The sequence below is a fragment of the Mus pahari genome, chromosome 8 (genome assembly GCF_900095145.1).
Source record: "Mus pahari chromosome 8, PAHARI_EIJ_v1.1, whole genome shotgun sequence".
NCBI classification, from domain to species: domain Eukaryota; kingdom Metazoa; phylum Chordata; class Mammalia; order Rodentia; family Muridae; genus Mus; species Mus pahari.
In genome coordinates, this window is record NC_034597.1 from 56,709,568 (window position 1) to 56,726,335 (window position 16,768).

The 16,768-nt window shown below is 49.5% G+C and overlaps 1 protein-coding gene across 1 annotated transcript in view; it reads left to right on the forward strand.

The window, feature by feature from the left end:
• Positions 1-16,551, forward strand: part of Scara5 (scavenger receptor class A member 5) — a 98,283-nt gene extending 81,732 nt beyond the window's left edge. Inside the window, exons 8-9 of the mRNA XM_021203456.1 lie at positions 11,191-11,385; positions 14,450-16,551. Of these exons, the coding sequence (XP_021059115.1) occupies positions 11,191-11,385; positions 14,450-14,586 (332 nt within the window). The 3' untranslated portion in view covers positions 14,587-16,551. The remainder of the gene's footprint in view (positions 1-11,190; positions 11,386-14,449) is intronic.
• The last annotated feature ends 217 nt before the right edge of the window (positions 16,552-16,768 follow it).

Genomic DNA, 16,768 nt, shown 5'->3' on the forward strand with positions numbered 1-16,768 from the left:
AAACAAACCCAAGTCCCCAGGACCCTACTTCTCTCTCTCTCTCTCTCTCTCTCTCTCTCTCTCTCTCTCTCTCTCTCTCTGTCCTTGTGATGCTAGATGGTAGAGGATAATGAGGTCCCTGCAGATGTAACTGCAGAAGGCTGAGGGCTGCCAGGGCTTAATGTCCTAACTCCACAGCCCCTCCCATCCTGCGGAAGACATCTTGGTGGGTACTTGGAGTCAGTTTCAGATGGGTCTTGCCTTCTACCACGGGTGGCAGCCAGCTTCTATTCTTCGTGGAGATGTTAGTGAGATTTAGGTAGAAAAGGGAAAAAATGAGAGATCTTCAGGGCGGTCTTGTGGGTGCTATGACGGCCAGCCGAGCTTCATGCTGGCTTTCTTACTGACTCAGCCTGGGAGGGACACTTGCCACTTCCCACCACGCCAGAGACCCCACCACGGTCTTCCCTCTGGCTCATGCTGAGTTTCACACCACAGAGACAGGCCACCAGCCAGTTCTCGGGGTATTGCCATTCCCTTAAACAGGGGCAGCCACTACAGAGAGGGCATGTCCTCACCCAGGGTGACAGCGTTAGTACTAAGTTTGGGTCTCCAAGTGAGGGTTTGCAGTATGGATGTAGGTAAGGTGCTTGGTCCTGGACTTGGAAGAGCCCAGACTAACATAGGAACCAGGATGTGGAAGGAGAAAGAATACCATCCTCTCCCCACCACCAACCCCCACCCTCCGCCCCTGAGGAGTAGCCATTGGACTAAAGGGATTGGGGGAGGCAGGATGGGAGCTGATTAAGCAATAGATCCATAAAGCCTTTGCCAGGAAGGTCTTTCAAATGTCAGTTTGTCTCCCTGGAGGGCTTTAGTAAGGAAGGCTCAAGGCTTGCTGACACAATCAGCACTCTGTCGCCTGGCTCTCCTGACTCCCTTTCTAGCCCCCACCCCCCAAAAAAAGAGGTTGATTAGCTCTCACCTTTTGGTGCCATTTGAAACCAGGAAAAAATTGAAAACAAAAACAAAACAAAACAAAACAGATGGAGAAGAGCCTCATCTATCTACACAGCTGCCCAGTACCAGTAGATGCCTCCAAATGTAGTGAGAAGCTTTGGGCTCTGACCGTCTCCCACTAGCTCTCGCTAGCTCCAAGCATTCCTCGTTTATTATTTAACAGACACATCTTCTTTAAGATTTAGTTTTACTCTTTTTAATTGTGTGTGTGTGTGTGTGTGTGTGTGTGTGTGTGTGTGTGTGTGTGTGTGTGTGTGTGTGTACAACAGTAGGTGCCTGAGACAGAGGCCTCAGTCACCACAGCTGGTGTTACAGATGGCTGTGAGCCACCTCCGGTAGGCGCTGGGGATCAACCGCATGTCCTCTCCAAGAGCAGATTGCACTCTTAGCTACTGAGCCATATCTCCAGCCCCAGGGTGCATCTTATAAGATTTGTTTCCTTGTTGTGTATATGTGTGGAGGTCAGAGGACAAATTGCAGGAGCCTGTTCTCTCCTTCTGCCACATAAGCCCCAGGGACCAAACTCAGATTGTCAAGCTCGGCAACACCTTAACACCATGCTACTAGCCCCCTAGACACTCACTTCTTTACTGTCAAGTACCAGGAACCAGGCAGCCAAGGAACAGCAGCATCAGAAAACCGTGCACATAGTTTTCAAAGACTATGTGACCAAACTGGGGGGAGGAAGGCACGAGTCAGCGATTTAAAAGGCCAATACCGGGGACTCGGGGATGGCTCTGTTGGTAAAGTGCTTGCCACATGGGCAGGAGGACCTGAGTTCAGATCCCCAGAACCCACATAAAAACCCAGTATAGAGGCATACATGTGTAATCCTAGTCCTGGACAAGAAACCACGGAGGCTTCCAAGCCTGCTAGCCCTCCTGAACGGTGAAGCCCAGTCTCAGGGAGAGACCCTGACTCAAAACAGAAGATGGAGAAAAGGAGGGAAAAGACACCTGACTCTGATCTCTGGCCTCCACAAGCAACACCACAGACAGACAGACAGACAGACAGACAGACAGACAGACAGACAGAGAAATAGAGAGATAGCAAGCAATACAGTCAGGGCAGTGACACCTTGGGGGATGTATCTGCTACATCTTCCACCCAGTAAAGTCCTGAGTTTCCTGCTGTGACTTCCATCCAGAGACCCCATCACAAGGAGGACACAGCACAGGAAAGACCCGGGAGTGGTCATTTCTTCAGCTGACCTAGAGAAAATCTTTTTCCCTTCTCCACTCTCCTTGGAAGAGAGTGGCAATGGTCCCTTGAAAGCATTTAATAAAATATCCCGAAGAGGCACCAAGTCCCTTGTTAGGATCAGAGCAGATATCCACCCCAAGCAATAGGGTTTTATATCCATAGGCCGTACCCTCCAGGAGAGCCTCCCCAGGGTTTTGTATCCACAGGCCATATCCTCCAGGAGAGCCTCCCCAGAGATGCCTTCCTTCGCTTCAGGGATGGCTCCCAAGTTCCCATATGGATCACATTTCCTGTTGAGAAGTGTCACCCCAGCCTAGGGGGGTGGGGACATCAGGCCAGCTCAGGGCATGAGGAGTTCTTCCTTTATAAGAGAATGAAAGTTCAACTTCCTTAATGGGCAGATGGTCCAAATTATCCCTGCCCCCCCAGCCCACCCCTTCGCAGCTGCAGAAACTGCAGCGCCCATTTCCCCAGGCCTGTGTGTTTATTTCCACGCTCCACAACCTCCTTTCTTCCTTCTTGTTTTTGCTTTGGCAGGAGGGGACTGAAAGGCACGGCAAACACACATCAAGGGACTGGACCACTCTGACCATAGCTTGAGCTCTCCCCCTTGCTTTAGAAGCAGAATTCCTGGGCTCTAGGGCTCTCCCATGCCTAGCCAAGGGAGGATCTGAGTAAGTCAGTGCTCTATCTGGTTCTTAGAGCCCTTAAAAAGTGGTCTGAGTCCTACTCGCCCACCCACCCCTCCACTCTTTCATTAAGTACAGGATGTTGAATACTTCGTTATACCATTGTTAAAATTTGGTTCTGAGTCCAGGGGGTACCTGCAAAGATGTGCAAATTTCTGATGTACTAGAACAAAGAATTAGACCATGAATAGTGACACTTTTATTAAATTAATAATTATTAATAGTTACTAAAGGAGAGAGAGGCACTCCTGAGAATGGAAGTGCGGTAGAACGCTGAGACAGATCCCAGACTCAAAAGCCCTGGATCCTCCCACTATCATTTAGGACCCTTTATAGGTCCTTTACACAGCACCAACTTCTCAGATGGGACTTTTCTTGGGCATTTTCTATTTTGTTTTACATTCCTTTTGCTGTTTTTTTTTTCTTTTAATCTTTTTTCCCCCTAAAAATCTGATTTGTTTGTTTATATGTGGGTGATTGTGCACGTGAATCCAGGTGTCCACAGAGACCAGAAGAGGGTGTCAGATCCCCTGGGGCTGCAGTGACAGCCAGTTGTACACTATCCAACATGAGTTCTGGAAACCAAGTTCTGGTCGTCTGAAAGAGTGGCAGAAGCCAGTTCTCTTAAGCACTGAACCATCTCTCTAACTCACTATGTTAATCTTAATGACTTTCTCTATACCTACTTGCCTGCCACATCAGGGCCTCGGTGCCTAAATGGGGACACAACTGGATGCTGAATGGCTGCTGTCTTCTCATAACATAGTGAAAGGGTAGGGTGCACAGGGATCCCAGAAGAGGAAATTGCAGTGTAATAATTCCCAAAGACGGGGAGCAACCATTAGGGACGCTTCTCCTGAGAGGCGACCTCCATGTGCCTTGCAAGGCTGGACAGGTGGTGAGCTTATAGCTCAGCTGATGCCACAGCTGGCTCTCTCTAATACTGCTGTAGCTATACATGAAGACCTCCTTCAAAGTATTCAAAACACCCCAGACCATTCAAAACTGACCCAGTATTGGAGGCTTTCAAATCTCCCCAGCTGATTCCTGTGTGCATTCAGGCAGGGTTTTATATCTGAGAAACAGACCCAGTAGCTCAGGGCAATAAGTGCTGAAGACCCCGAGGGGCTGTCCTAAATAGAGAGAAAGCACCTTGCACTCAGCAAGGGCTGCCGTTAGACGGTAGCCATCAGTGTTCAGTCTGAGACGCACACTGTTTGGAAAAGGAGAGGCTATTGCTCTGAGCACCCTGTAGCAGCTGTGTGACCCTGGGCAAATCACTTGACTGTTCTGGACCCATGTCTTCTGTTGAATGAGAGAAGCTATGACAACTAAGTCATGGAGTAGTTGTGAAGGACAGTAAGATACACACATGGAGTACTTCGCAGAGTGCCCGGCATTCAGGGAAGTCAGTGGGTAGAATTCCATTCTCCATGCTGATCCTGCTTCACTTGTAACTCCCCCTGTGATATGCCCAGGGCAGGCTTTGATGTGGTTGGGTCTGGGGACAGCTCTGAGCCACTTCAGCCTGGAAACCAGCTCTAAGAGATGGCAGCTACCAGCCACTTACCTGCCCTTCCCTAATCTGCCCGGAGTCAGAGGAATGGAGCAACTTGCTCAGTTATGCTGAGAGCAGAAAGACATTTCACAGTTTACACCCCTGCCCTGTAAAAGCCACAAAACCCCAAACAGGGTGTGCAAGCAAGGTAAAGGAGCCTGTGGATGAAGAGCCGCCGGGGACAGCCAGAGATGCCAGCACCCTGGAAGTGAAACCAGATGCTGGCTTGCAAGTCCTGGGGTGGGTTCCCAAGAGATAGTGTGCCTTCCCCCCCATGCCCAGAGGCAGGGTAAGCAGCTGTCCGGCTTGTGGAAAGGTCAGAGATCTGAGTCTGGGGGAGGGGTGGGGGAGAAGCCTGAGGCAAGGCCACTCCCCACCTGGTACTTGGGGAATCATGAGCCAGATCAGACTTTCCCGAGGATCCTGCTTCTTCTCCATGTGCGTATTTACGGAATAGCAAGAGCAAAGCCGTGATTGCTTTGAGAGAAGAATCCCCACACATTAGCTTTATAAGGGCTGTGTTAGGCTCCCAAGAATGGCCTGGGCCATGGTGCAGAATTCCCATATCATTCCAGACCTGCCATGCTTAGCAAATCATATCCAGTTTGCATTAGCATGCAGAAGAGTTGCTGACAGCAGGAGCCAGGCTTGGCAGAAGCCAGGCTTCAGCACCGCCCCCCACCCTCACCCCCCAGCCCCCACTCCCTGCCCTAGCGTGCAGAGGAGCCAGAAACTGGGGAGAGTAGAGGAATCGAGGAGGGGCCCATCCAAGTGTAAGGAGCAGCCCCTGATCCTGTGCAGATCGGCTTTCTGCATTCCATCCCTGCTAGGGCCCATACTGTGCAAGCCATCCCCAGCAGTCCACGGAGGCACCCAGAGGCACTCACGGTTGCTCTCTCTGTGACCAGTTTACCTATGTTTCCAGAGATGACACGGGCCAGTGGTGCCAACACTCCAACCTAGCCGCCGAGGGCAGAGGCACCCCATTTCTACTCACCGGGACCGCAGGAGCAAACCTGCCTGACTTTATGCAAACCTCTACTAACAACGGGCCCTCAGAGGCAGGTTACCAGTCAATCATTAGATGGGTGTGCTCACCCCCCCCCCACCCCCATGTTCTGTTCTCTTCAGGTGTTTCTAGGAGTCATGAATTGCTTTAGGTAATGGGGCCTGGGAAATGGCCCATCATATGGGCAAATCTTACACAGCCTGGAATGAAGGGGTTACTGGAACGCAAGGCTGCTCTGGTCACACAGCCGTAAGTAGGGGGACAGCTTGTCTAGTGTCTCATCTCAGACATGGCCTAGTGACTCCAATTCCTGATGCTCAGCCATTTTTGCTGCTGTCTACACTCCCGCTCCCCACCTCCACATTCTCCAGCTCATATTCTTGAAAGATTCTGAGTGATTCTTGTAATTTTCACTACAGCAGTTTGGACAGAACTTCTGGGCCTTTCCCACAAACAAGGAAGTGCCACGGGCTGTGGGCACATCACACTCCTTGATCGATTTATCAAACCTCACAGCCTAACCACATTAACTGGCAAAGTCAAGTTGGCACTAGTGACAGGGTACTGAACAGACTCAAATGGCAGTAACTGCTGCCGCAGGGAAAGGAATTCTGCATGAAGCGTACTCTATCTCAATTTGAACAGAGGTGACATGAAGAGGGGCCAAGAAGGGCTTGGGGAGGCCAGGAAAGTAAAGCTACAAAAAGAAGGAAGCCGGGTGGTCCCAGGGGAGCCTGTATGCACTCAGTAACTGGAGTTTATCAAAGTGAGCTGCTGTCATCCAAGAGATGCCGTGGACAGAGGTCTTGCTATCAGTGCTCACGTGGGAGACCTCACGTCTGCTCCAGGAACTTACTGTTGACTGACAGCTCCTGTAAGCAGGCTTATAGTGATTCTGGGGCATTGGCACTGAGTTGTTGGAAATGATATCTGTGTCTTCTTGAGACCCTTGAAGGTCTCAAGGTTGAAGGTTGAAGGTTGAAGTTCTAGTTAAGGGGAGGGTTCAAAGGGGCCTGGCTTGGGTTTGGCCATGGTCCCCTGATCAGGCCAGGAAGTGACAATAGAAGCAACAGAGAGAGGTAGCCAGCCATGTGTACCAGACTCAAAGGAATGCTCGCTGCACGCCTTGGTGTGCTCTGCCTATCCAGCTCATTCCCAGCATGCTCCTCTCCTCACTGCCTGGAGATGCTGCCTCAGACCCGCGGTTGCTCTGTTTAGCAGGGCATGACCTAGGATTGCCCCACAACACTGTGTCTCGGACCCAGATGGGTATGAGAGTGGGGCAGGAACACCCTGGTTATGCTTTCTCATGAAGACACACCCCCATCCATCCATGCAGCTCTGGCCATCAAACCCGTGTTTAGTTCTCAAAGCTAGCCTGGATCAATGCTGAGCAGCCAGGACTGTCCTTCCAAGAGAAATGAGGTAGGCACTTGTAGCCCGAGGTTGGGAGCTTCCTAGAGCCATCTCAAGCAAGGGTCCTGTGGTCTGTGGAGTGCCGACTCCAGGCCCTGAGGAATCCAGAGTTTACTGTCGACCAGCTTCCCTGGGTGGGATGACCCAGTTCTGGGAGTGAAGAAACAGTGCTCTGTGAATGGGGCCTTCCAGGAACAACAGCTTCCTCAGCTCCAGTCTCCTTATCTCTATATGGGGCTGGGGAAGCCTGGGAATCCCTGAGTCCCCAGCTGCTGCTGGCATCCTATGACTCAAGGTGAAAGACAATGTTTCTGGTCCCACTCTCTCTTGGCATCCGTTCTAACCGTGCAATGTGGTTGGGAGATCCAGAGCTGGATCTGGATGGAGAACGAAGTGAGCAGCTGGAAGTAGACACGCATACGCCAACAAATTGAAAGGAGTGACTCGGTCACGCGCAGGACAGGGACAGGCTCACCAGGCTTCCTCCAGTGCTGAGCTTCATCCTTCCCCTGTCTCACAGAGCAGTACATTCACTTCCCATGTCACTCAGAACATCCGAGCCCTGCAAGGGTGTGGCAACCATCATGGTTCACCCACACAACTCCAGGGAAGCTGATGTGTTTCTATGAATTTCTAACGAACACTCGACAGTTAAAGTAACTTTTCCGGGTTTCTGCTCCATCATAGTTGTGAAGCAGATGAATAGAACCAGCCCAGAAGGTTAAGTACCTAGTGCAGACCTCAGCTCTCCTACTCACAGAGGGTGACTTGGATAAGTCCCATCACCTCTTTGGGCCTCTGGGCCCTCCTGTCACATGAAGGTTTTATGTCATGGCAAAGTCTTGGCCAACTGACAAATTCCATGCTTCTCTGTCATTGGTGATGATTGGAAAAGCCCAATTATTGTGTCAACATTAATTAAAATAGCTCCATGTGCTACATGATGGGATACCTGAAGCCCACAGCTAAGTGTGGCATTTCCTAGTCCAGACCCACGTGTTCTTCACAGCCTGACCCCAAGTGTGTGTCCCTTTCCCTCTTCAGTGGAGAGGCAGGTCTGGGTCTGGGAACCCTGGGCTTTCTTCAGGATGCAGGTGAGGACCAAGAGCTGGAGTAGCAAGGTGGGAAGCCATAGCAGCGATCAGAACCCCTGACACCCCAGGAAACTTGTAGGTGAATCAATGAGCCCTTTGAACTGCGGTGAGGCTACGTGGCTGCAAGGGGCCAAAGCCCTGCCCTGACTACCTTGTGTGTGTCTTCCAAGCAGTAATGCTTCTGGACTAAGCCCTGGGATGACTGCAGGTTTCTCAGTATAAGGGGAAACCACCTACCTCTAGATGTTGTGGGGGTCCCCAATTCCTAACCCCAGAGCAGAAGGGGGAGAACAGAGACCCCGTCCTGTGGATACCTTAGTATCTCGGCTTAATTTGGGAAGGTGAAGGCTACAGATGGGAAACTCTACCCAAGAGCTGAGGGCTGCAGGTTAGGGACAAACTGTCAAGTTGGGATAACCATCCCGTATCCTCCGTGATAACCATCCCGTATCCTCCATGATTCGGGTGAGGGAACAACTGCTTAAGCAACTGGAGCTTTCCAGTCATGGAAAGGCATGGCAGGCAAGCCATGGTAGGGAATTCACGGTGGCAGAAGAGGGCACATTGTCTCTGTAATCAGGAAGCAGAGAGCAAACAAGACATTGGGCCAGATTTGTTTCCCACTTCCTCCAGAGTTTCCACCTCCTAAAGGTTCAATGCTTTCCAAGGAGTACCACCAGCTTGGGACCAAGTGTTCAAGCACAGGAGACTATGGTTTGTGTTCAAACCGCAACACTAGCTGAGGCTAGGTCAGGTTAAGTTGGGGCTGACATAGTAAATATGGGGTGGGAGCATTTCTGGAGGATGGAAAACTCTACCTCGAAGCAGAAACTGCTGGGAAGAAGTTCAGTTGAAAACCTTCTACCCACAGAAAACCCAAACGTATAAGCAAGACACGATATTCTACCTGGTCGGGCTAGACAGATTCTCAGTGGAAGGCGTGGTGACTCCCCAGATATGTGGATGGGAGTAGCCACAACTTCAAGCCTGGAAAGGGTGCTGCCTGCGCTGCATCTCCATGACGCTCTGTAGGCACAAGGGGGCACACACACCCATAGGTACTAAGGTTCTTTTCAGCCCCTGAGGTGAATGTGGTGCTAGCTGGGAGAAATATCCTACTAGAGACCCATGACTCTGTGTGGTGCATAGGCCATGGGTGACATCTTGAAGGTGATGTTATGAATCCCATCATTTTGGTGACCACATTTCCAATGTAAAGTTGCCCTGCATCCAAATGCTCTTGTGTCACTTCTGTATACATTGAGACCCGCTAAGAATTTCAACATGTCACCATCTAAATGACATTTTCCAAATTTTCTTAGCATCCACCAAAATCCAAGACAGGCCACATCCCTGTTTTCTCAAGAAGAGAGTGGACTAGCTGTACTGCAATCTGAGTTTTGAGTCTAGAACCTAGAACAGCCTTGTGGGAAAGCCATTGGGTAACTGTGGGGCAGTAATGTAGTATGAGGATTGGTGCCTTGAGGTTCGATGACGGTGGACTCTTGTACTCGGCTCCCTCACCAAAACCCTGGTCTGAATTGTACGTTCACCAGATTCTGTATTATCAGGGGAGTTAGTTCATTTCTGGATACCTTCATTTTAAACACAGTGGATACCTCAGTATCACGGACCAGAGCCATAAAACAGGATCACCTGAGAAAGTAAGACAATTGTATTATGAAGGAATAAATATGTCTAGAGCAAAGGCAGACGTGGGACTAGGGTAGGCTGTCTGAGAGAAGGAGACACCCATGTGTGGGGCCCAGAGAAGCCGAGGGCGGCGTCCGTGCCCGAGAGGTTTCCCATCTCCACATCCTTCCTCCCGTCTCCTCGCCCACTACTCATTCCCTTCCTGGGCCGCATCTCTGGTACAGTGCCTCTTCCCACTTCCAACTCCCTTCCTTGTCTCGTTTCCAATATGGTGTCTCCCTTTGCTCTTCATCCCCTACTTGGTCCACACTTCCTAGATGCCACCTCTCATGACCTTCCACAATCTTTCCTGGTCTAGCGTCCAATATGATGCCTTCCCTCACTCGTCACTCCCCTCCTTGGCTAGCTTCCAAGATGGCCCCTCCCTTCACTCTTTCTTGCCCATCCTTCAAGGTGGCACCTCACCCCACTCCACCCACTTTCTTAGTGATGCCTTCCTCACCACCTGCTCTAGTCTTCTGTCCCTATCTATACACGTAACACTACTTGAGAATCCATGTATTGAGACAGCGTCTTATAGTATAGTCCAGGCTGGCCTATGAATAACGATGCTCCTATGTCAGCCCGCCAGGGGCTGGGACTACAGCTGTGTGCCATGACACCTGGCTTTACTGTTCCCCAGGCTTTTGTCAACTTCCCACTCCCAGTCTCAGCTTCACCAAGGCACATCCCTCACTCACGTGTGTCCACTCTACTCTAGCCGATGCTTGCTCATTTGTGAGGAAGGGAACAGAATAAGTCAGGGACTCTGAACATCAGCCTCACTGTCCTTGTTACATTCCATCTCTTGCTCTTGCTCTGACCTGACCCTCAGTGCCGCCTGGCCTGCTCTGGAACCCAGAGCCTCCTCTGACCTCAGAGGCTTCTGCTCTTAGCCCCATGGTACTATACGCACTATAACAAGCACTATACGCATACTCTCAAGAGACCAGGTATTGACCAGAGGCAAGGCAGGTCTGGGGAACCTGTAGCCAATCTGAGGTCAAGCCTCTGATCCATTTTGGTGTCACCATTTCCTCCTTAGTGTCTGTCTCCAGGGAGTTACCCTGGTCACACGTGGCTTCTGGGTTCTACCTTGCCACCTCAGTTTCCTCCTCAGGGCTCCCGTGTTCTCCACCAGCAGGAGCTGGGCTTTCAGGAACTGGCAGGCATGGCTGGCTGCCTGGTTAGGGAAGAAACTCACCGAATACTGAGAAGAGATGTTCTAGCCAGTTTTGTTGTGAACTTAAGCCACTTTTTAGAAATCAGTTGACAGGAAATCTGACAACGAGTAAGAAAAAAGCCAGACATGGTGGCATACAGCCATAATCTAAGCATTAGGGCACCCAGGGATGGGGGGCAGCTGGGCTGTGTGGGACCCTGTCTCAGAACAAAGCAAAGCAAAACAAACAAAATAGCTGGCATGACACAAGGTGGCCTCGTGGTTTTAGCCCTAGCTCTCTCTTCCCAGGAGGCTGGGTTGGGTCCTGGATGTCCAGGGACAGGTAATAATAATGACACTCCCGGCAGGTGATATGGATTTCACAATGATTCGCCTGGTGAATGGCTCCGGCCCACACCAGGGCCGGGTGGAGGTGTTCCATGATCGTCGCTGGGGCACAGTATGTGATGACGGCTGGGACAAGAAGGATGGGGACGTGGTGTGCCGCATGCTGGGCTTCCACGGGGTTGAGGAGGTCTACCGGACAGCTCGTTTTGGGCAAGGTAAGAATAGTGAGGTAAGGTACAGATTGGACAGCATGGAAGAAAACCATGGATGCTTGGCCTCCATCCCCAAAGTCTGTGTCACCTCCATGTGACAGCTCACACAGACCAACTGTACTCTGAGGACACCAACCCCTCACTCCTGTCCTCAGCACACACTTATAAACAGTCCCTCTCTATAGAATTTGAATAGAAAGAAACTTGGGTGGACTTGAACTCCAGACAACAGTACCCAATGCACGGACTGGAGAACCTCCCTCTCCCCCATCCCCATTTATTCAGGGTACCCCATTCCTCAGCTGTGTGTACTTGAGCCTGGCCTCTCTCTACTCTGTCTTGTCTGGGAACTGTGCTTACAGACGCTAGGGTACTTCCCAGCCTAGATCCCCGGAATCTAGCATGCTGTCAATCAGCTGTTGTGAACACCTGTATTCTGGCCTGGACTAGGATCTGAGCTGATCATCACCCTTGGCTGTCAGGTAGTCTGCTGACACACCTGTCTTCTCCCCAACTATTGGCTGCTGGCATCTTTATTTACCAATCAGAATTAACTGGGGGCAGGCTCCCAGAAGCTACATGCAGACCCTCTTGTTTTGTGGGGGAGGGACCCAATTAGCATTCGTAATAGAAGCAGCTACCAGGCTTTATTGTGCACCTCCAGAGGGACAACCAGAGTGGAGCTGACCTACCTGGGGCAGGTTTCCTCAGACCTACTATACCTCTGGATCACCTGGGACAAAATAACTTCCTAACGAGTTCCCAGACTGGTCCCGGGACCTCTCCTTGTGTAGGCAGAGGATAGTTTGAATCCAGGGGACAATGAGTGCCTGGTATCTTCAGAGCACTGGCTTCTGGGACATGGGGTAAGGGGCATAGATATTCGCAGCTTCTTTAGCAGTGTTCCCCCCCCCTCCCCTGCACGAGTAAGAATGGCAGTTTCAGGCTGCTTATGAGATAACCCTGCTCCAAGTATATTGTCCTTCCAGAAGCTGGACAGCAGCCCATCCTGGTGGAGCCCCGGGCTGTTCTTACAGTGTCCACATCCTGCAAACGCATCTGGGATGGGCAGCCTTGGGCCTGTTCTTTGTTTGTTAGTTCCCTTTATTTGCTTTGGGTGTGACTAATCCAATGGAGCTCTTGGGCCTGCTGCCTTCTCCTGGGTAATTTGTGAAGTGATGTGTTTTCCAGGAGATGTTTAATCTGCAAGTTATTGCTGTCCCTCAAAGGGCTTATTGTGTAAGAGCCAAGGAGAGGCTGTGGTGAAGACAGGGGCCAGGGAGACAGCAGAAGGAGGCCTCTCCCCCTCGGTGTGTCCTTGCCTCGCTGCGTGGAAGTCCTATAATAGAGGACACCGAGAATCTCCATGGAACATATCTAAGTGGCTTAATTCATGTAGTTGGTTTAGTCAATAGCACAGTGGTTCAGATGCTCCTTCAAGCTTCTTTGAAAAGGGATATCACAGGACAGATCTAGAATGAATGACAGAGCTGAAGATTTTCAAAGTCTCAATGATTCCACTAAGAGAGAGAAAGAGACGGGGGGGGGGAGAGAGAGAGAGAGAGAGAGAGAGAGAGAGAGAGAGAGAGAGAGAGAGAGGAGAGATCATCTGACTGTGAGGAGGATACAGTGTGTCAGCTATGGGTCTAATCCCTAAGCTGCCTCTCTTGTAGGCTTTCATGAATACTATATCCCGATATAGAAACAACCAGTCCACTAATGTGGAGTAAAATACCAGTAACACTGGAACCTGGGTTCAAGACCCTTAACCTTTATACTTTATGCTTTTTGTGTAGTATTCATTGTTTTTCTTATTCCCGTGACCAAAATATCATACATAAACAACTCAAAGGAAGAAAGATTAGCTTTAGCACATGGTTTTAGAGAATTGTAGCCCATCCTGGTAGGAAAGGCACGGTGACAGGTGCTACTAGTGGGAGATGGTGTCTTCCATGCTAGTGAACTAGGAAGCAGACAAATCAGGCTGGAGTAGGTGTAACTTTCAAAGTCTACCCTTTACTGACCTTCTTCCTTTGGCTAAATAGGCGCCACCTCTTAAAGGGTCCACAGTCTCCTCAAACAGAGAGCACCAAGATCTCCACATATGGCCACCTTCAGACTAGCAGGTGACCCATTATAGCTCAGCGAATAAGGCTGGCTGCAAGTCTTAGGGACTCAGTGATTGAGGGGCTAACTTAAGGACTTATGGTTGGGGGAGGTCTTCCTATCATGTCACATTTGGAAATCCTTTATATTTTTAGCACCATGGGCTCACTGAATGGGATCATGTAGTAATTTGCTACTAAGGAACTCAGTTCTGAGCCACAGGATAATCCAGGATCCCTTCTGATTAGGCCTTGCCAAACTACCCATTCATAAAAGCTTCAAGATACTGTATTTCAGTGGCAGGGAGAGTCAGTTATCAAGTGTGAGCCTGGGGGTGGGTGGGTGGGTGGGGGCAAAAGTTGAGTTCGAAAATTAGTCCTTCTTAGTTATAAGCTGTGTAATCTGGTACCAATTGCTCTCTGAGCCAAAGTTCTCACACTTACAGAATGTTTTTCTTAAGATTTTTTTTTAAGGTTTATTTATTTTATTTACATGAGTACACTGTAGCTGTCTTCAGACACACCAGAAGAGGGTGTCAGATCCCATTATAGATGGTTGTGAGCCACCATGTGGTTGCTGGGAATTGAACTCAGGACCTCTGGAAAAGCAGTCAATGCTCTTAACTGCAGAGCCATCTCTCCAGCCCCAGAATGTGTTTCTTACTGTCTATCCCGAAGCATAATGGTGAGGATTTATAGAGGCTCCTTTCTGAAAGAAGCCTGATTCATAGAAGAGATAAGCACCGATATTCTCTGGTGTTGTTACTCTACCTACAGGAAGCTAAGCTCATAATGAAGGATGCATTCTTTAGAGTAGAGAGGGAAGATGGCTGCCACCAGATTTGAGAAGTACCTGCAGGGACAGCCAGGGTGTGGCCTTGTCATTTACAGGCACCATCCCTTTTCCCCTCCTCCCTGCTTCCGAATCGATGCTAAGACCTTGTGTTTGCCTCTCTTCACAGGCACAGGGAGGATTTGGATGGACGATGTGAACTGCAAGGGAACCGAGAGCTCCATCTTCCACTGCCAGTTCTCCAAATGGGGGGTGACAAACTGTGGGCATGCTGAGGACGCTGGGGTGACTTGTACTGTCCCCTGAAAGTGGCCGCAGCCCAAGGCCAGGGCACTGCCATTGAGCCACATTCCTGTGTCTCTAGGGTAGGGGGAATTGCTTGAAGCCACCTAACCATGGCTCATGCCTGATCCAACAACACCCACCCTTGCTGCCAGTTGGCCCTACTCTGGTTTCAAGGTGACCTGATGCCACTCTCTTTGCAGACAACTGCTCCAAAGTGCTCAGTGGGACCTACATTCTGTCTTTCCCTTCCACCAAGGTTTCTACGTGGGGAATCCTAGTCATTTAAACCATCAGTATGTTGAGCTATCTGAAGAAGATTCATAAGGGCCTGGGGATCCATATTCCCTTTGGTCTCTTGGTTACAGATGGATGCTAATATGATGTCATAGGCAAGAGCAGCAATAAAGGTGGGAGGTGTTATGGGTCATTTACTTTGCAGATAGTTCTCAAATCCCACAGTTTCACCATCCACTTCCCCAGCAAGTAGAAACCCTTAATGACTCTGTTTCCCCTCTTTTCCTCTGCCTCGTCACACCATGTTAGTTTGAGGAAGGAGCAGTGGAGAAGCCAGCTATGGGAGACATAAGAAAGTGGCAGGCACCAGACGAACCCAGTTGGAGCTGGGACCGGAGGGAAATAACTACCATGCTGTGCTGAGTCATATCTTGGGTGCTGGAATCACTTATCCATATTGCTGTGCTAATAAGGCAAGGCATGTCCCTCAGGGCAGGACCCTGCCTCCTGGGAGTGCTCACCTGACCTGTTCATCTGACTTCCAAGTTAGAAGACCTAGAATGACCAAGACTGAGACCAGGTTCCCACGTGAATCTTAGTGTGCCCCTGTTATGCCTGAGCAACAACCTTGGGCTGTAGATGTTGCTTCTTACAAGGTTATATGCCCCAAATCCTACAGCAAGCACATGTAAGATCAGACATAATGGGTTTCTAAGTACACACAGGATAGCTGATTTGAAGGATGACATGGAAGCGATCCACATTAACCTGAGCCCATCAGTCATTAGAGACTGTGTCTCAGGGTTCTTGGTGACATTGTACCTTCCAGGCCACTCTAACTAGAATCCTGTGATCCAAGGAATGCAATCCTGATAAACCCCTAAAGGGTAGAAAGAAGTATGAAATTCCTATAACCCTCCCATGGGAATGAGAGGCCTCGGGACTCTTCTCAGGCCTTTGAGTTGTACTTCCCCACTGCTTACAAAGAGAACATAATCTGTTCTTGACCCAGGGAGGAGGTTGAACTAGATTGTACATGTGTTCTAGAACTGGGGAGCTACAGGGCAGCAACTGAGTACAGACCTGTCTGGCTGTAGAAGAGTCACAGACACAATCACATATCCTATGAGGTGAGCATTATCTTGCTCGGGGTCAAGAAAAACTATGTACCTTCAGGTATAGTTGCCCCAAAGATCCTGACTGGCCACTCAGCCAATACTCAATCTTGGTCATTCTTGCTTGCAATATGTGTTATTCACTACTGTTCTCACGATCTGACCAACTGTTATGTTTACATAACATGCATGTGCTCATGCATTTTCTTCCAGAGCTGATGTATGTATACCTGTACAAGCGTAGCACTCCTATTACATTGCCCATTACTCAACATGTCACAATGGTTATGTTTTAAAAGATAGGCTAACGGCAATATTTTTTAGAAAGGTATTTTAAAAGTGCCTAAACATCACTTTGAAAATTGTGGGAAAGAATCCAGTTACCCCAGTGATGAAGACTCAGTAACTTTCTCACTTGGTCTTTACATGGAGGAAACACAAGTTTGGTTTTATGTCTATAAAAGCAATGTTAAAAGTATTTTAACCATAAAAATAAGAGTCGGCTAGTTTACAGACTTACCTACGAGGGCGTGGAAATGACCATGGCCTGTATTTCAGGGACTAATGAAAACTAGGCCTAGAATACTTCAGATGTTTTGTAAGAAAGAATTTCAATAAAGCACACATTTGAAATAGATGTTGCTGATAAGTACTCCATTGTTTTCGTGAAAACCCAGGGACTGTGGAGACCGCTGGTAAGGCAATTTCAGTCTTTCTGGTGAGAGTTGTTAGTTAGCATATGCTGTCCATGAAAAGCCATCTCCAGGGCTGGAGAGGTGGCTCAGTGGTTAAGAGCACCCATTGTTCTTCAGAAGGTCCTGAGTTCAAATCCCAGCAACCACATGGTGGCTCAC